The following is an 18,963-nucleotide window of genomic DNA, read 5'->3' as shown; positions in this document are numbered from 1 at the left end:
TGTTTCTCCTACAAACACACCTGGAGAAGGCAGCAAGTGCCAAGCACAGCCCTGACGGCCGTAACGGGGTCCCGGCGCCAGCCCAGCCCTCCCAGTGCCCAGCAGGAATGGGACAGCACAGCCACAGCCCCTGCAGGGGTGCTGCCAGCCCTGGCCAGGACACCTGCCCACCACAAACACCTCTGGAAGGACCAGGTGAGGTCCTGGCAGCCCTGCAGCTCACCTGCCTCTTACACACCACCAGCCCAGGCGTTTAATTACAGCTCAAAGGCACCTTTGCCATCAAAGCAGCTCACACCCAGCACCTGGAGCAGCCCCTGCAACGCTGGGACCCCCCAGCCCCCCACCTCTGGATCTGTCAGGGGTTCTGGAGCCCGGCAGGGCAGAGCCAGAGCCCTGGGAATGCAGGAAACAGCCTGGTGGCCACCAGAACCAGTTGGGGACAGGGAGGACACACGTGTACCCCGCCAGGGGACAAACCCCCGCAGCCCAGCAGGCACAGGATGGGCACAGCTCCGTGGGACAGGGCAGGGCAGCCCTGGCTCCCTGTGCCACCACAGCCCTGGGGTCAGCAGAGCTGAGACAGCCTCGGCTGCCAGCCCTGCCCTGCCGACCTGCTCCCATCCCCGGGCAGGATTTTAAATACCTGCTGAATTATTCATGGCACGGCCCGAGGTTCCTGGAGCACGAGGTGCTGGGCACCAGGTCCCTGCCGGGGTGCACGGTGACCTCCCCACCCACGGCAGCTCCAGGGGTGGTTCCCTCCTCGTGGGAAATAAATCTGGGGGGTGGCAGGGCTGTGCTCACCCTCCCTGCTCCGTCACAAGCTCCAGATTGCCCTCCTGGGTCTGTTTCAGTTGCTCGTCTCTTCAGGCTGCCCCCAACAACCCCGGCCTCAAATCCAGGAAAACTCCAGGCTCTCTATAAACAAACGCTGCTCACAAAAATGCAGCTCCCTGCGAGCAGCCTGCAGCAGCGGCCCCGGCTCCCACAGGTCTGCGGGGGGGAAGGAGCCGCCTCATCTCCTTCACTGAACGCCTCCAGGAAAGCTCAGAAAAGCCCTAAATCTGGCTGGGGAGAAATCCCTGGGTGTCACAGTACCCCAAAAACCCCCCACACTTGGGAGCTGCACATTCCAGTGTCTGGGATCTGCTGGATTAGGGTCAGGCTCGAGCTGCCCCATGGGGGGACACAGTGCTGGGGGCTGAACAGGGCAGAAATCGGGGTCCATCCCCTTTTATCCATCATGCTCTGGCCTCCTGCTGCCTTGGGAGCCAGCAAGAGGGACACAGCAACCAGACCAAGAGCCTGGAGCAGGTTTGACCGCCCTGAATCAAGCAGCACGGCAAGGCACAGGAGCAGGAGGCAGCTCCTGCTGCTCCGGCCACCCCCGACCTCGCCCCAGAGTCACACACGGCTCTGGCACGGAGAAGTGACCTTGGCCAGGACAGCTGGCAGTGCCCAGCTCCCCTGAGAGCTGCTGAGGCAGGAGCAAACCACCCCAACGTGCTCAGCAGCCCATTCCCACGAGGAGGGAACCACCCCTGGAGTCAGTTCCCTTTGTCCTGCCCGAACATCAGCCCGGTGAGCGCCGAGTGCCCAGGAAAAGCCTCTCCGAGGGGAACACGGGCTCTCCTCCCCTCTGCCAGCCCAGCCCAGCCCTGCTCTCCCTGTCCCACCCTCTCCTTGGAGGAGCCAAACCCCAAAGGCCGGAAAGGACCGTGCTGTTCCCCCGGCCTGACTTCCCGTCCGCTCCCGCTGCTGGATCCCGACCAGCGCACGGAACGCGGCAGGAGAGGAAACGCCCCGTGTGGAAAGCCACCCTGTCCCTGGGAATGGCTCCTCTCCCCAGGGAAAACACAGCCACCACGGCCCTCACACGGACCTTCCATCGGCCTCGAACCAGGCAATAAATAAATAAAAATAAGACGCTGCCTCCGCGCCTGCCCCAGGGGAAGGAGGATCCTCCCCTGCAGGATTCCGAACAGCTCCAGAGGGAAGGACCAGCGGAGAGAGCCCCTCGCCTGCACAGGGGGCACTCTGCACGAGGGGCTCCTGAGGACACAGAGCTTTCCTGACTTTTCCCTGGATGTCCTCCCGGCAGCCCAGCGGCCACTTCTGGGCCAGCGCTCGGCCACCACCAGCACTCCGAGGGGACAGAGACCGACCTGGCACCGCGGCCCCCGCAGGAGGAGCAGGAGATGCCCACGGCAGCTCGGTGCTGAAGAGGCTGCAGAGCAGCACAGGAGAGGGGGGACACGGGGAGGGCACAGACGGAGCAGGGCAGGAGTGTCACAGAGCCACGCAGGGCTCACACCGCTCCTGCCATTCCCACCCGCAGCAGGGCAGCCCCGAGCCAGCCCCGCTATCAGCCCGGCACAAGCTGCGCCGTCCCCGCCAGCCCCGGCAGCCATGGAAACTGGACGTTTTCCACCCCGAATTCCTTCCCTTTTGGAAAGGAGTTTACCAATAAAAGGCACTTAGCGCCGAATCACAGTCCAGACCCAAGCCGCTTAAAAAAAGAGCCAATTTCTCTCCTATTTCAGCAAGGAAAAAAAAAGCTGCGAACGCGTTCGCCCCAGATGTTCCCCCCCTCCTGCAAATAACGGAGGGAGAGAAGTGGAGAGAAGCTCATTCATGAGCTCCAGCTTGGCCACAGCCCTGCTCCGGGCAGGCTGAGATCCAGGCTGGGACACCGTGGGGTCGCTGGTCCGTGGGACTGACAGCCCCCCACAGCCCCCCAGCAGCTCAGGAGACCCTCGGGATCACGGGAGGGGAGGGAATTCACGGCCCCCCAGCAGCCAGCCCTGCTTGGAGTGAAACATCCCACGGGGCAGCTTTGGGGGTCCCCGAGCCGACGGTCACACACGGCAGCTTCTTCTCTGACGGAGGGACAAAGGGACGAGCCGTGCTCAGAGAGGAAGGAGATCCCAGGGGGTCCCACCCGCTCCCCAGAGCCCCCCTCACCTTCCTGCTGCCGTGCGAGGAGAAGCTGTGGGAATGTCTCTGCGTGCCGCCCCCTCCCAGGTCCGGCTGCGGCTTCCAGACGTCGCCGTTGTCGCTGGGCAGGCCCTTGGCGGGGCTGAGCAGGATGCCGTTGTGCACCATGTCCTCGGTGCAGGTGAGCCGCAGGCTGCACAGGTACTCGTCCGTCTCCTTGTCCACCACCAGCAAGCGCGTCTCCGTCTCCACGGCCTTGATGCGCTGCACGACCTGGGAACGACAGGGACAGCTCAGCGGGACCCAGGGGCGCTCAGGGGGGGCAGGAGCGGCACCCGAGGGCCGGCAGCTCCCGTCCGGGGAAAGGTTTGTGCTTCCAGCTAGCGGGGACGGGGCAGGAAGGGCAGGAACAAGCTTTGGGAGATCCCTGGGGATGCTCTTCCAGCCGCACTGCAGCTCTGCCCAGACCCCCTGGCATCACCTCCTGCTCAGGGAAGAGCTCCCAGAGGCTGTCGCTGCCCCTCGAGCACCAGCAAGGCTCTGCCTGGCACTGTCCCACCAAGCCAACACCCTCGTCTCCTCAATCCAGGGCATCTTTCTGCTCCCACACCCAGGAGCCAGGGGCACAGGAAGGCTCCAAGCACCAGTGTGGGCAGAGGGGAGCTGGACTGACCCCCACCATTGTGCAGGGGTGGATTCCGGATTTAGCCCAATCCATGCACCCAGCCCGTGCCGGGGAGCAGCAGAGAGAAGGGGAGGCAGCGCTGGGAGCGGGACACGAGCCCGTCCCTGGCGGGATCCTGCTCCAGGCAGGGCTGAATGGGGACATTGTCCTGCTGTGCCCGGCTCCTTCGCAGGCACCAGGGGCTGGCAGAGGCTCCGACAGACACTGACAGCGGGGAGAGCCAGGAGGAGCTGATCCCACAGCTGAGCAGGGCGTAAATCCCTCCAGAGCGGGCTGGGATGGAAACGGGGAAAATCCAGAACATCCACAGGGAAAACACCTCCAGACTCGCTGCTGGCAGCCACTGAGGGCACCTCCTCCCTGCACAGGCCTTCATCCCGAGGAGGAGGAGGGGTGGCAGCGCTGCTCAGCCGCCGTCCCCAGCCGTGGGGTGGCCCTGAACACCCCAGACGTGCTGGGAACCCCCCAAAAGCAGCCCGGGGCTCCTGCTCTCATCTAGGTCACAGCACCCAGACACGCCAAGGTTAGAGCGACAAACGAGCCTAATACGCAATTAACCAGCGTTTATTTACTCCCTGCAAGCTCCACTCAAGGTCAACAGAGCCGGTATCTGCAAACAAGAGGGGGAAAAAAAAATAAAACAACCCAGCCTGCAAGAAATGAACAGGCTGCAGACGAGGCTGGAGCAACTCATGCACCGCAGCGTCGGCGTGCAGGGCAGCGATCCCGGGCTGCCACCCGCAACCAGCCTGGAGGGTGCCGATCCCTCGGGCCCAGAAAATCCATCTGCTCCCGCTCAGATCCGCTTACACCTGACATCAGCCGGCGCCGTGACAGCGGCGGTGCCCGCGCAGGGACGCTTCTCGCAGCGGGGCCCTGGCAGCGGCAGCCAGGGACGATGCAGACGGGCAACGCGCTGGCCCTGCAGGGACACCCCCCAGAGCCCGCAGCTCGGGCGCTGCAGGCAGCACAGGGAGTCACAGGGGTCCCAGGCACTGCCGAGAAGCTCGGAGGATCCACAGAAAGGTCCAAAGCCGGCGCGGAGCAGCGCTGGGCTCACCCCAAGGCCGAGCCCCTCGAGAGCCAGAGCGAGAGCGGCGATGGAGCGAAGGTCCCACGAGTCCAGCCCAGGCAGGCAGGGATGGAGAGCGGCACCGAGCAGCCCCTCGCCCCCTCCCCACGAGCAGGATGAGCAGAAGGGGCTGTGAGGAGCCCCCCAGGGCAGCAGGGCTCCCCGGGCGCCCAGCAGAGGCGGGAGGCAAAGCGGCAGCCCCCGGGCAGGTCCTGCCCAGCACCGTACCCGCTTCCGAGCCATGCTCCCCGCCTCGAGTCCTGCAGGCTTCTGGAGACAATGCAGCCTCCCCTGCTCATCTGGGACCTTCTCGGCACCCGAGCCAGCCCCAGGATTTCCGCAGCCCCACCCAAGCAGACTTTCACCCCTGGTGACGGCGGCGCCGGCCCGGCAGAGCCCCTTCCACCCTCGCCAAACGGCAGCCCAGGAAGGACTCACGGTGCCACCCGCAGCAGAGGTGCCCGTGCCCCGCTCCATGCTGCCAGGCTCCCCGGGGACAAGGAGGCTTCCCGTGCTCCGGGCAGGAGCTGCGGCTCTGCCCGCTTCCGAGGAACCCGGGATGCAACTTTGAGACGTGAAACGCCCCGAGAACGCGTTCTGCCTTCGCCCCTTGGGCAAGGCCAGGAAAAAAACACAGAGAACAAAGACAAAAATGCTGCCAGCTTGAGCTGGAAACACAGTTACACCCAGACAGCAAGGCCTTGTGTTAGTTATTCAAGGTTGGGCAAGGAGCAGCAGGAGGAAGGGCCACGGCGAGGTGGCTGCTTAAAGCCATGGTGGGACCCGCCAGGACGTGGCCCTTCCCACGGCCCAGCAGTGCTGGGGAGGTTTTGGGGGAAGGAAGAGGTTCTTGAGGTGTGGAGGCAGGAGAAAGGGTGATCCCAGAGCGGGCAGGGTCGCTCCTGCTCCCAGCACTGGCGCTCTCACGGATCCCAGTGCCACGGCACCGCGAGGCACCGAGTTCCTTGACACCCTGTTCCAATCACTGCTCTGCAGCAGGGAGCGAGTGCCAGGGCTCCGTCCTGCCGCCAGCAGCAAAAACAAAAACAAACAAACCAAAAAAAAAAAAAAAAGGAAGAAAGAGAAATTTCCCCCCGTCCCGTTTCACTTGACCTAGTGGGAAGCCCCAGCACGTTTCAAAGACACAGCTGGCTCCGCTATCGCCCGTCCCCAGCAGCCCAGAGCCAGCAGGGAGCTCTGGTGGCTTCCAAGGCACCACAGGAACACAGCCCTCCTTCCTGCCCAGCCACATCAAAGATGGGGATCCTCCTTCAAGGGGTTTGAAATCACACGCAGGACAAACATCAACTTTCACACGGCTGGCTCAGAGCGTCAGAACAAGCTCAATCAGCCAGGAAAGCCCAGCAGGCTCCTGGACAGGAGTCCACGGGGCTTTGTTGGAGCCACCTGGAATGCTCAGCTTCACCTTCAGCTACACCCACACCTCGGGGCGAGGTCTGGGAACACCCGGCCCCACAAAAACCCTGTGGGGTCGAGGCACACCCCAGCTCTGCCCCCACGCACCGCTGGCAGCGGGGCCGAGCAGATGTTTTAAGTTACTAAAACACCAAATCCTGCAGAGCCCCACGAGGCAAATTGTGCCCCTGCCAGGCTCCGAGTGTCCAGCAGGACCGAAGTAGCTCGAACCACACTGCTTGTTTGTTTGATTGTTTTTTTCTTCTCATTGCTTGCTTTTTTTTTTTTTTTTTTTTTTGCCCGCATTTCTCGGGTCTTTTTTTAGACTAAATTGTTTGACAAATGTAAGTTTCAGCTTTACTAGCAGAAAATGCCGCAGCCTGAAGCGGCTTCTGTTGGAGAGCAGAGAACACGGCACCCTCGGACCTGCCCAGTCCCAGCGCGGTCAGGAAGAGCCACGACTCCCCTCGGAGCCCTATCGCCCTCCGGCCAGCCCAACCGCCGAACATCTGCGCAGCTTTATCTGGAGATTTCAAGGCATCTTCCCACACTCCGGGCCGCGCAAGCTCGCCCAAAGCGGCCAAGAAAACCCACAGCAGAGCCGGAAATAAAACCCGGGTCTCCCCATTCCTTTCCACCACAGATTGCATAACGCGGCAGAGCCCTGCCCGGCCCCGCACACCTCCGGCTTTCCCACCTTGACGCGACCGCGACGCCCCGACCCGCGGGTCCCGGGGCTCGCAAAGCCCCCCCCGCCGGCCCAGGCCTGGCATTTGCGGGGGGAAAAAAACCACCCACCCACCCCACCGCTGCGCCCACCGCCGCCGCGCAGGCCGGGGATGCTCCGGCAGGGATATTTCGGGCGAACCCCGCCGCAGGGATGCCGGAGCCGGGCACAGCCCCGGGGCGGCCGCGGCGCCGTCCCCCCGCTCCATCCCGCACCTGGTGATGCGTCTCCTGCTCCACGTTGAGCCCGTTCACCTCCACGACGCGGTCCCCGGCGCGCAGCCCCGCCGCCTCGGCGGGCGAGCCGGGCTCCACTTTGCGGATGAACTGGCCGCTCTTGCCCTTCTCGCCGTGCAGGTGGAAGCCGTAGCCGCTCTCCCCCTTGAGCATTCGGCACAGCCGCGGCTTCAGCTGGTCCTTGGCCATGGCCGGCGGCGGAGCGGCGGTGGCGGCGCTGGGCGGGCGCGGGGCCGCTTTTATGGGCGGCCCGGGGCGGGCGCCGAGGGGCGGGTCGGGACCGGGGCCGGGGCCGGGAGCGGGGCCGGGAGCGGGGCCGGGAGCGGGGCCGGGAGCGGGGCAGCGGCGGCGGGGCCGGGGGCCGGGAGCGGGGCCGGGGCGATGCGCAGCTCGGCCATGCTGCGGCTGCCCCGCGGCACCGGGAGCGCGGCGGGCGGGGACGGCGGCGGGACGGGAGGGACGGGAGGGGACGGGAGGGACAGGAGGGGACGGGAGGGGACGGGGCGGAGCCGCAGCCAGCGACGGGGCGGGCGGGGCGAGACCGGCACCGGCATCGGAACCGGCATCGGTATCGGCATCGGAACCGGCATCGGCATCGGAACCGGCACCGACATCGGCGTCGGAACCGGCACCGGCATCGGCATCGGAACCGGCATCGGTATCGGCATCGGAACCGGCACCCGCATCGGAACCGGCACCGACATCGGCATCGGAACCGGCACCGACATCGGCATCGGAACCGGCACCGGCACCGGCATCGGCATCGGAACCGGCACCGACATCGGCGTCGGAACCGGCACCGACATCGGCGTCGGAACCGGCACCGACATCGGCGTCGGAACCGGCACCGACATCGGCATCGGAACCGGCACCGGCATCGGCATCGGAACCGGCACCGACATCGGCATCGGAACCGGCACCGACATCGGCGTCGGAACCGGCATCGGTATCGGCATCAGAACCGGCATCGGAACCGGCACCGGCACCAGCGGCTGATGGAGCCCCGGGGCCAAACCCCTCCTCTGGTTGGATCCCTGTGGCACGGGATGCCCAGAGCAGCTCCGGCTGCCCCTGGAAGTGTCCCAGGCCAGGCTGGATGGGGCTTGGAGCAGCCTGGGATAGCGGAAAGTGTCCCTGTGCCCATGGCAGGGCTGGCACTGGTCCTTTAAGCGCATTAAGATCCTTTCCAACCCAAACCGTTCCAGGATTCGATGAGTCCTGGTGGGGAAAGGCTCCTGCTCCATCCCGGATGACCCTTGGAGAGGACACCCGGGTTTCACCTGGGCTGAGTTTAATGAAGCACAGAGATCCCCGTCTCCACCTTTTTGCATTCCTCATCTTCATTTCCTTGAAATCTTTCACGAGGAGGGCACGACCCAGAGCTGCTGTCACGGTGATGGTGCTGGGTGTCACGTTCCTTTAACACCGGCTCTCAGGCCTTCCTCTGCAGCTCCTCCTTCCTCAACAGCTTTCTGACCAGATTTTACAGTGCTGACAGCAAACACAGCAGCCAGCTGGAGGCTGGAAATAAAAAGCTCCAGAAATTAATATCGATGTACTTTTAATGTGTAGTTAGCTTAAAAACCCCACAACTTCCACTGTGGTTATACGGAAAGTCACCCTCAAAAACCCTCCAACAAAAAAGGTGCTTGGAGACCACATCCTGAAAAATCACAGCACTGTTCACCTCTGCCAGTCCTTCCCACCTCGCTCCCTGCAGGCAGGGAGCTCTGGGGGCTGCAGGCTGGGGGCTGGCTGGGGGCACTGGGTGCTGTCCCTCGGGGTGTCTGCCACTGTGGGGTGGGAACGGGCCGAGCCCTGGCTCCAGACACACTTGGCACCCATGAGGTCCCACCAGGGAGGATGTGATGTCCCCCCAAAGGAGGACATGATGTTCTGCCAAGGGAGGACACTTTGGTCCCACCATGATTATGTGAGGTCCCACCAAAGAGATATGATGTCCCCCAGCACGAGCATGTGATGCTCCACCAGGAGGATGTGATGTCCTCCCAGAGGAGGATGTGATGTCCTCCCAAAGGAGATGTGATGCTCCACCACGAGGATGTGATGTCCTCCCAGAGGAGGATGTGATGTTCCACCAAAGAGATGTGATGTCCTCTCAAAGGAGATGTGATGTCCCCCCACGAGGATGTGATGTCCCCACAAAGGAGATGTGATGTCCTCCCAAAGGAGATGTGATGTTCCACCATGAGGATGTGATGTCCTCTCAAAGGAGGATGTGATGTCCCACCAGGAGGATGTGATGTCCCCACAAAGGAGATGTGATGTCCCCCCATGAGGATGTGATGTCCTCTCAAAGGAGATGTGATGTGCTCCCAAAGGAGATGTGATGTCCCACCAGGAGGTTGTGATGTCCTCCCAAAGGAGATGCGATGTCCCCACAAAGGAGATGTGACATCCCACCACGGGAGGATGTTTTAGCTCCACCAGTGACGACGCTTTGGCTCCTCCACTCCCTGTGTCACTCCAGCAGCGCCGACCTCGGCACACAAGCCTGGGTGACACAAGAGGAGAGCTGAGAACCTCGGAGGCTGTTTTATTTGCTGTACAACACAACTGCTCCCTTGAGCCTCTTTGTGGAGTCCTGAAGCTTTTTATCGGCCTACAGGAGTGCGAATAATTGATTTTTCCACTCACTGGCTAAACCAAAATACTGGAGGGAAGGGGGGAGGAGAAGGAATTGTTTCAAGTTTATTTGAACCAAAAAGTTTTTCTTTTGATTCGGCGCAATAAAAACACGGTGGGAGAAGATCTTCCGGGTGGTCAGAGTGAATATTTTAACCCTTTTGAACGTCTTTTCTAAAAGCCTTGGGAGCATGAAAATGAAAAAATAAAAATAAAAATAAAATAAAATAAAATAAAATAAAATCACAAAAAACACACAAAAAAAAGAGAGAAAATATTTCAAAAAGGGGAGAAACAGTTGTTTGATTTTTTTTTTTTTTAATGCTCTTTTTTAAGCACAAGCACTTTCTCGAGTGTGCGAGGGTTTATTGATTTTTTCCAACCCCAGTGCCTCCATAAGGCATTCTTTCCCAAAAATCCCCATCTATTAATTCGAGACAATGCAGGGGATTTGGCAGAGCCCTGACTCAGCGCTGGGTCTTTGAGCACCTTGTGAGCCTAAAATGGAACGTTTATTTAATGATCCCTCTCCTTTGAGAGCTGTGGTTGTGCCCCTGGGGCACAGCTCCGGGCTGTCCCGCCTGTCCTGGGACGCACAGACGTGCATCACAGGGAAATCCCGCACTTATTTCACCGCAGCTGATGGACAAGGAGCTGGAAGGAACGTAAAAACGCATCGTGCAAACGTGCGTCCTCGCAAGGTACAAAACCCCTTTGGTTCTTCCCATCCCGCCTTCTCCCATCCTCCCGAGTCTCATTGAAAACAAAATGAGGGAGCACGGAGAGTTTCCTGCGCCCTGCAGTGGGTAAATCCAGCAGATCCTGCTCAGGCAGAAGTTTTCCATTTAAATTTCTCTGTGTTTTGATTTGGGCAGACCTTTAATTCCCTGGAAGCACCAGCAGCCCAGGGACCTGTGAGTTCAGTGGCTTGGAAGGGTTTGGAGCTCTTTTTGTTCCGCATCTGCTTCCAATTCCCTTCCCCGCTCTCGGCTGAGCTGTGACAGAGAATTCCACCTGTGTCCTGCTCCGTTTGCTGTGGGCCTGGTGCTGGTGCCCACCAACCCAAAGTGCAGGTGCTGGGAAGACTTTCCCAGTTATGGAAATCAGAGCCACCCTCCAGGCTCCTCCGGTGGGGATTCTGGGGAGCCCACAAAGCCCATCTGCATGCAGGAGCTGGGAGATCCTCGGCTGACCCCCCAAACCTGCTCGGTCGGGTTTGTTCCCGAGGCGGCCGGAGGGTGAGGAGCTCTTTGAGGAGGAGGATGGAGGATGGAGGATGGAGGATGGAGGATGGAGGATGGAGGATGGAGGATGGTGGATGGTGGATGGAGGATGGTGGATGGAGGATGGTGGATGGTGGATGGTGGATGGAGGATGGTGGATGGAGGATGGTGGATGGAGGATGGAGGATGGTGGATATGGAGGATGGAGGATGGAGGATGGTGGATGGTGGATGGTGGATGGTGGATGGTGGATGGAGGATGGTGGATGGTGGATGGTGGATGGTGGATGGTGGATGGTGGATGGTGGATGGTGGATGGAGGATGGAGGATGGAGGATGGTGGATGGAGGATGGTGGATGGAGGATGGAGGATATGGAGGATGGAGGATGGAGGATGGAGGATGGTGGATGGTGGATGGTGGATGGTGGATGGTGGATGGTGGATGGTGGATGGAGGATGGAGGATGGAGGATGGTGGATGGAGGATGGAGGATGGTGGATGGTGGATGGAGGATGGAGGATGGAGGATGGTGGATGGTGGATGGTGGATGGAGGATGGAGGATGGAGGATATGGAGGATGGAGGATGGAGGATGGAGGATGGTGGATGGTGGATGGAGGATGGAGGATGGAGGATGGAGGATGGAGGATGGAGGATGGTGGATGGTGGATGGAGGATGGTGGATGGAGGATGGAGGATGGAGGATGGAGGATGGTGGATGGTGGATGGTGGATGGAGGATGGAGGATGGTGGATGGAGGATGGTGGATGGAGGATGGTGGATGGTGGATGGAGGATGGAGGATGGTGGATGGAGGATGGTGGATGGAGGATGGAGGATGGTGGATGGAGGATGGTGGATGGTGGATGGAGGATGGAGGATGGTGGATGGAGGATGGAGGATGGTGGATGGAGGATGGAGGATGGAGGATGGTGGATGGAGGATGGTGGATGGAGGATGGTGGATGGAGGATGGAGGATGGAGGATGGTGGATGGAGGATGGTGGATGGTGGATGGATGGTGGATGGAGGATGGTGGAGTTGCTGGGCTGTGCCAGAGCCTCCAGGGGCAGGGGAGGTTTTCCACGCGCCTTTGGGGCTCCTGCACATGCACTGCTGAGATGCCAAGAGCCCCGTGTCTCGCTCGTGGCTCCGTGTTGGGTGGCTTTGGGTGAATCTGGGGGCTTCTCAGTGTCCCCCCTCAGCCCGTCCCTCTCCAGGGGTGTCGGTCGCTCCCTTGAGCTCATCGTGCTTGGGGCTGGGAGCTTTGCTGGGTGAGGGCTGGGTGTTTCTGGCTCTCCCGGTTCCTTCCCTGCCGTGGGAGCAGCTGGCAGGGAGCTGCCCTTCCTCCCGCCCACCCTCCTCCTCCTCCTCGCTGCGGGTGTTTATCCACATCCTGCTCCACGCCCAGCTTTCCACCTTCTGCCGGGCGCGCGGGGAGCTGTGCCCGAGCTCAGGGATGCTCCTGCTGTTGGATGATCCCTGCCGGGAGCTGCAGAGCCCGTGCCACCGAGCTGATCACCGGGAATAAATGAATTCCTGGGATTTCCCACTGGCTCGGACGCGCCCTGCTCATTCCTCCCCTGTTTCACCATCGCTCAGCGTGGGGCTGCCGGGCCCGGCTGCTCCCAGGGGATGATTTCAAAAGGGATGATTTATTTGTGCTGCCGGAGGAGCCAGGAATGAGGGGAGAGCTCATTAAAAAAAAAAAAAAAAAAAAAAAAACAACAACACCGTCTCGTTTTCCCCGAGCCTCTGTGTGTGGCACTATTGAGCCGTAAACATTTCCCGGGTAAGATTGATGGCGATAGAAGCAGAACCGATCATCAGGAGGATTAATTACAGGTTTTGTGGGTTGTGAAAGTCCAGAAAGTTCATCCACGCTGCTGAGAGGTGGGAGATCCGTCTTTGCAGCAGCTGGCAGCTCCTGCGTTACCTGCAGGAGGTGGCAGAGCTGCGGGAGCCGAGCGGGCGCTGCCGGGTGCCGTGCAGGCGTGGAGCTGGCCACGCCTGGCAGTTCCACCCGGGAATTCCAGGGGTGCTGCTCCCACACCCTCAGCCACCCTGCTCCACGCCCCGTGTCCCCGTGGGACAGACACCCAGCGCCGCTGCCAGGCGGGACAAGCGCCTGGAGAACGCCTTTCCCGGGAGGAGCCGGGATGAGTCCGGTGCCAGCGGGAAAACCCCACGGATAACGCAGCTGCGGAGGGACTGAGGGGCCTGCAGGAGGGTCCTGATCCACAATTTCCCTTTGGAGACCCCAGGAACAGCCCTGGGCTGCTGCAGCTCGGCTGGGGACATCGGTGTCGGGGTCGGTGATTTGTCAGTGCTCTGGACACTCCCGAGATGGAGGTGCCGTCATCTCCTGATCCCTGCAGCTCCCACCCCTTATCTCCAATCAGTGGAAGGTGAGGACAGGAGGGGATGGGAGTGATGGGATCCCTGGCAGAGCCCAGCTCAGCACCAGGTCCTGCAGCCCAGAGCTCCCCACGGGGACATGCGGGGCCACTGCAGGGACCACCCAGCGCAGCCAGCGCCGTGCAAGGGATTTCCATCCACAGCCGGAGGCGTGCTCAGTCCCGGCCTGCATCCCTGAGGAGCAGCTTCTGAGCAGAGCCGACGGCGGAGGAAATTCCTTGGGGAGTTTTCTTCCTCCTGGTACCCGCAGGGGCCATTGTGTGTGCCCGGGCCAGCCCGGCGTGAGCTCACAGCGGCTCCCCCGGGCCAGCCCGTTCCTGTCCCGGCCTCTGCCCTTCCCAGAGCCCCCGCTGCCTGCTGCTGCTCCCCTGGGAGAGGCCAGGGAGCCGGGAAGGAAAGGGAGCTGCCCCGGGTCGGGGTGGGACGTCTTCCTGCCCGCCACGGTCCCTGGGATTCACCCGCCTCCGCGCCTGGAGCACAACGCATCCGCTGGCCGCGGGAGCTCGGGCATCGCCAGCCCCTCCTGCGAGCACAGAATGCCAAGGCAGCCTTGGGGACGGAGCTGGGCCGGGGGCAGCTCCTCACCCTGCACGGGCACCGCGAGCAGCCTCGCCCCCGGGCTGCCCTGATCCGCACACGGGAGAGGAGCCAGCCCGAGCGTCCATCCCTTCCGGGAGCTTCCTTGGCAGGCAGAGGGGCACCCACGGGGGCAGCTCCTCACTCTGCAGGGCGCAGGGCTGGGGACACGGTGGCAGGGCTCATCCTCGCCTCCCCGGTGACCGCTGTGAGCGCAGGAGGGCACGGGAAAGGCGCGGCACTCCTGGCACCTCCGGGACGTGGCAGGAGGGAAGGGATGATCTGTCCCAGCGGCTCCTGGGGGCTCCTGAGCCCCCCGACTTGTCCTCTGCTGGGAATTGACCTTCTCAGCAAAGCTGCTCTGGGGGATCAGGAAGCACCAGGACCCTGCATGGGGCCAGGAGCCAAAGTGCTGCTGCCCCTCTGGACCTGTCCGTGCTCCTCTCTAAAGCTTTTGTCCCCTCACTTTGCTCCCAGCTGCAAATCCCAGGTGCTGGCATTCCCCCTGAGCGTCCCCGTGGCTGCATTTCATTCTGGAGCATTCCTGGAGCCTGGACTGGGAGTCCTTGTCTCCTGAGCTGTGGGATCCCCGTGGTCTGGGCACGCAGCCCCTCGGAGCAGGGGGATGTGACGGGGAAAGCCAGGGGAATGTGGGATCTCCCTCAGGATCAGCCTTTAGAAGGGATCAGATGAACATCCATTAGGGATGGCTGGGTCCTGCCCTGAGGTGGGAGGGTAATTAAACGCCTTTTAAAGCTTCCTTCATTTTTATTGTCCTCAGGGACCCCCAGGAAAGGCCCAGATGTCTCCAGAGAAACAGGAGCACAGAGGAAATTATTTTACAGCCCTGTTGGGGAATCAGCTCTATAGGAAAAATGATTTTCCGAGGTGAGGAGTGAAGGGTTTGTGGCTCACTGGATGTCTCACTGCATTCGCTCCAGCAACTGGCACGTTCAAGTGTTTGCTTCCAACAGACGAGGGTCTCTCACCCCCTCATCCTTCACCCCCCTGCTCAAAGCACAGCTCTACATGTTCTGCCTCATTTTATCCCTTCTTTTCCTGGAGAAATTGTCCTCATGGCCACTCCAGGGGCTGCTGGCTCCCGCCAAGGATGGATTCAAGCGCAGCAATTGTGTCTCACCACGCCCATCGAAGGGCAGGAATCGGAGAATCGTGGCAGGGGGGAAGGAGAGGGGAACATGGAGGAGAAACTGGTGGGGAAACAACTGGGAGAAGATGATCCTGAAATCCTCCCCGAGGGCCAGCGAGGGGTGAGAGCAGCCCCTGGGGTGAGGGGAGCATGGCAGGGAGGGCTTGGCCTGCCTGGCTCCCCTGACAAACCCCATGAGGGGTTTCTCCTTCCAGACCCCAACTAAGGCAGCACAAACCTTGGCAGGAGCAGGGGGTTCATCTAAAAGGGGTGGGAATGTTTCTTTTTGTCGAAATTCCTGCAAAATCCGCTGGCAGGTTAAAGCTCAGCAGTGCCAGACTCAGCCCTCCAAAGTGAAGTTTTCTCTAAATCCCAGATCCCACCCGCTCCCACTCCCCTTCCCCACATGCTCCTGCCCAGCCCTGAGGCTCCTCCCTGCATTAATGGGGATTGACATTTATTTCCATCGGTGGGAATATACAGAAATCAAACCCTGAGCAGGCAAAACACCAGCAGAGCAGTGAGGGCTCGCAGAGCTTTTGTACAGCCCAGTTGAGGAAATATCCCGAAATTTTGTCATCTGAGTTGGCACTTGGCCTGGCAGTGACTCCCAGACAGGCGGTAAAAGAGATATACTGTAAAACTGCAGGGGAAAAAAAAAAAAAAAAAAAAAAAAAAAAGTGTCAAGGAGTTAAATCATGTCAGAAATATCTGGGAGTGACCCGACTGCTGACGTGTCTGCCCCGTGCAGAGCCAGACCAGGTTTTGCTCTCACAAAAACCCCACCAAGACCCTACAACAGCCCCAGGAAGCCAAAGTTTCCTTTGATCACATCTCATTTTAATGAGGGCAGGCTCCGAGGAAGCGAACAGTACATGTTTCTATCAGATTGCAAACAAGCCAGTACAGAAATGTAAAAAAAATAAACAAAAATAAATATCTCCCCTGTTTCTTTCTCCCCGAGTTCATCGCGCGAGGATGACCTGGAAACGAGATGAATTTACCGCTGCGGCTGGGCAGCGGCCGTGAGAAATCAGATTTTTTTGGGATGTCACTGTCTGTGTGGTTTCAGAGAGGTCAGAGTACCCGGAGATCCCGAGGAGATCGTTCCCTGCCAGCCAGGTGAGCAGATCCCACCTGGGGCAGTCAGTGCTCCTCCGGCACAGGAAGCATCTCCACCGCGTCCGTCAGCGGGTCAGAGCCAGGTCTTCGAGCGGGAAGGGCTGGAGGGAGAAGAGGGAATTGGAATATTTTGGAGTGTCCAGCTCCAGCACCGCCTCCCTCCACACGTGGGACCCCGTTTCTCCTCAGCGCAGCGTTTAAACCACAGCTCCATTCGCGATTTTCATGAAATCCCCTCCTCCACAGGCTCAGATCTGACCTGCAGGTTCCCTTTCTGCCACCACGCACGCAGAGAAACCCCACACAGAGAAACCCCACACAGAGAAACCCCACACAGAGAAACCCCACACAGAGAAACCCCACACGGACCCAAATCCCAGGTATGGACCTGCCCATCGGGCTCCCAGTGGGAATTTGGCTGGGAAATCAGAGGGATGCACCAGGTCAGAGCCTGAGGTACCCGAGACAGCACAGACATGTCCAGGGCTGGGCTGACCTGTATGAGCTCTCCCAAAATTATTCTAACCCCAGATTTCCTCCAAAAAAAAAAAATAAACAAAACAAAACAAAACAAAAAAAAAAAAAAAAAAAAAAACAAACCCCACAAAAACAACAACAACAACAAAAATGGAGTGGGGGAGGAATAATACAGCTACATGTTTCAGGGGCTGAACCAAGAGCTAAAAAGCCTCGGTGGATTTCAGCTGGATGTTGGCTCCAGCTTTACATAAGAGGAAAGAAATGTAAAGCCTGGAGCCAGCCCCGAGGCGGTCCCACGCAGGCTGGCGGAGCCCCGGGGGCAGCAGAAGGGTCCCGAGGTGGGGAGGATCGTGCCGGGAGCATCCCGGCATCTCCCGGCTGCCAGCGCCATGGAAACCCCATGGACACCCCTCCGGCAGGGACGGCTCAGTCCCACAGGGTGCGGGGTTGTGACGAACCAAGCGGGGGACACAGAAATCCTACACTCCCGGAACGGTTTGGGTTGGAAGGGATCTTAAAGATCCTCCAGTTCGCCCCCTGGCACGGGCGGCACAACTTCCACCACGCCGGCTTTGCTCCGAGCCCCCTCGGACACTTCATCCGGATCCTTTTCTGCGCTGAAGGCAAACCGCAGCCCCTCCAAACACGCGCTGACACCCTTCCAAGGTTCCCCAAACCCCGATTTCCTGGTGAAACCCCCCGCAGGGCTCCACGCTCCCCATGACCTGCTGACCCCCCAGCAGCCCGGGTGCCGCAGAGCGACCCCAGGACCCCCGTGCACGGATCGCTCCCTTCGAGCATCGCGGAGCACCGCGGAGCCACCGTTCTCCCCGCATCCCCCCGCATCCCCCCGCATCCCCCCGCATCCCCGCGCATCTCCCCGCCCGTCGGGCCGCGCGTTACCTGCGGCTGCCGGGGGCCGGGCGGGGGTCGGGCGGGGGCCGGGCGGGGGCCGCCCCAGCCCCAGCCCCTCCGGAGCAGGCGCTGCAGGAGGCGGCCGGGGCCGGGCGGCGGCGGGGCCGGGGCGGCGGCCGCGGGGTTCTCCCCGGCGGGGCGGCCCGGGGCCGGGGGGCTGTCACCGGCGGGGGTCCCGGCGTGCCGGGGGGGCTCGGCCGGCAGCTCCCGCCGCCAGAGGTAGGGAGAGCGGCGGACCCCCATCAGCAGCCCCGAGGCGCGACCCACCGTGTGGTAGCGGGGGCTGGCGACGTGCTTGTACCAGGCGCCCGCCGGGGCGGCCGGCAGCATCAACCCCAGCAGCACCAGGGCTCCCCAGGCGCCCCCCGGCAGCTGTCCCCTGGCCATGGCGCGGGCCAGGGCGCGGGTAAGGGCTGTGCCCGGCCCCGGGCGCCCCAGCGACGGCTGCCCCGCTCCCGAGCCCCGCCGGTTTATAGCGCCGTCGGGAGGGGCCCCGCGGCTCCGCCCCGGCAGCCCCCCCTCCACCCCCGGGATGCCGGCACCCTCCCCATGGCCCCCAGCATCCTCCGAGCATCCCCGAGCGTCTCCCCGCAACCCGCAGCATCCCGCGCATCCGTGAGCATCCCCCTCGCTGCCTTCGGCATCGTCCCCGTGGCCCCGAGCATCCTCTGAGCATCCCCGAGCCGAGCGTCCCCCTGAGACCCAGAGCAACCCGAGCGTCCGTGAGCATCCTCCCTGTAGCCTTCGGCATCGTCCCCAGGGCCTCGAGCATCCTCCGGGCATTCCCCTGAATCCTGGAGCATCCCAAGCGTCCGTGAGCACCCTCCGTGTTCCCTGCGGTGAAGTGCTCAGGACCGTTCGCAGTGGGTTTGTCAGGCTGCTTCTCCTCCTCTTCTGACACGAAGTTCTTCTTAAATTTCATATCGCCATCAATTCTGCCTTTCCAGTCAGCTGATTTCCCCTCCCTGATACCTTAATGAAACCAAGCAGGTGAAGTTTATGCTCATCAGAGAGCAATTCCTGTTCCTCCTGTTTATTAGGGAAGTTCTTGGCTTTATATGCTGAACTAGGTCTGAATAATTTCCAGGGGTTTTTTCAGGCCACGCAGTAACTTGATTAATTTTAATCTCAGCATTTTAGAATTACGGAATGGTTTGGAAAGGACATTAAAGCCCATCCCATTCCACCCTCCTGCCCTGGGCAGGGACACCTTCCACTGTCCCAGGTCACACTAAATCCCGTCCAACCTGGCCTTGGACACTTCCAGGGATGGGGCAGCCACAGCTCCTCTGAGCGGTCGGGATTTCTCCTCGTGGATTTTATTTTAAAGGAATCCCATCCAGGCTGCTTCCCACCATCA

At 61.1% G+C, this 18,963-nt stretch overlaps 2 protein-coding genes across 3 annotated transcripts in view; both read right to left on the bottom strand.

Annotated features, from left to right (window-relative positions):
• The window catches only part of NHERF2 (NHERF family PDZ scaffold protein 2), a 33,517-nt gene extending 26,227 nt beyond the window's left edge, over positions 1–7,290 (bottom strand). Inside the window, exons 1-2 of one of the 2 annotated variants that reach the window (XM_040079088.1) lie at positions 7,056–7,290; positions 2,968–3,213 (exon numbers count right to left, since the gene is read on the bottom strand). In XM_040079088.1, coding sequence (XP_039935022.1) covers positions 2,968–3,213; positions 7,056–7,265 — 456 coding nt within the window. In that variant the 5' untranslated portion in view covers positions 7,266–7,290. Of the gene's footprint in view, positions 1–2,967; positions 3,214–4,925; positions 4,977–7,055 lie in introns of those variants that run through there. The other variant, XM_040079089.1, reaches the window with a different exon arrangement.
• An 8,614-nt stretch (positions 7,291–15,904) lies between these two features.
• Positions 15,905–18,049, bottom strand: NPW (neuropeptide W). The gene is made up of 2 exons (XM_040079356.2): positions 17,592–18,049; positions 15,905–16,309 (listed from the first exon to the last, which is right to left on the bottom strand). Exons 1-2 carry the CDS (start codon positions 17,988–17,990, stop codon positions 16,274–16,276), a joined length of 435 nt encoding a protein of 144 aa, XP_039935290.1. The 5' UTR covers positions 17,991–18,049; the 3' UTR covers positions 15,905–16,273.
• Between the last annotated feature and the right edge of the window lie 914 nt (positions 18,050–18,963).

The sequence above is a fragment of the Hirundo rustica genome, chromosome 15, assembly GCF_015227805.2.
Source record: "Hirundo rustica isolate bHirRus1 chromosome 15, bHirRus1.pri.v3, whole genome shotgun sequence".
Classification (NCBI taxonomy): Eukaryota; Metazoa; Chordata; class Aves; order Passeriformes; family Hirundinidae; genus Hirundo; species Hirundo rustica.
The sequence above is the reverse complement of the archived record's forward strand: the minus strand, read 5'-3'. Positions and strand labels throughout refer to the sequence as shown.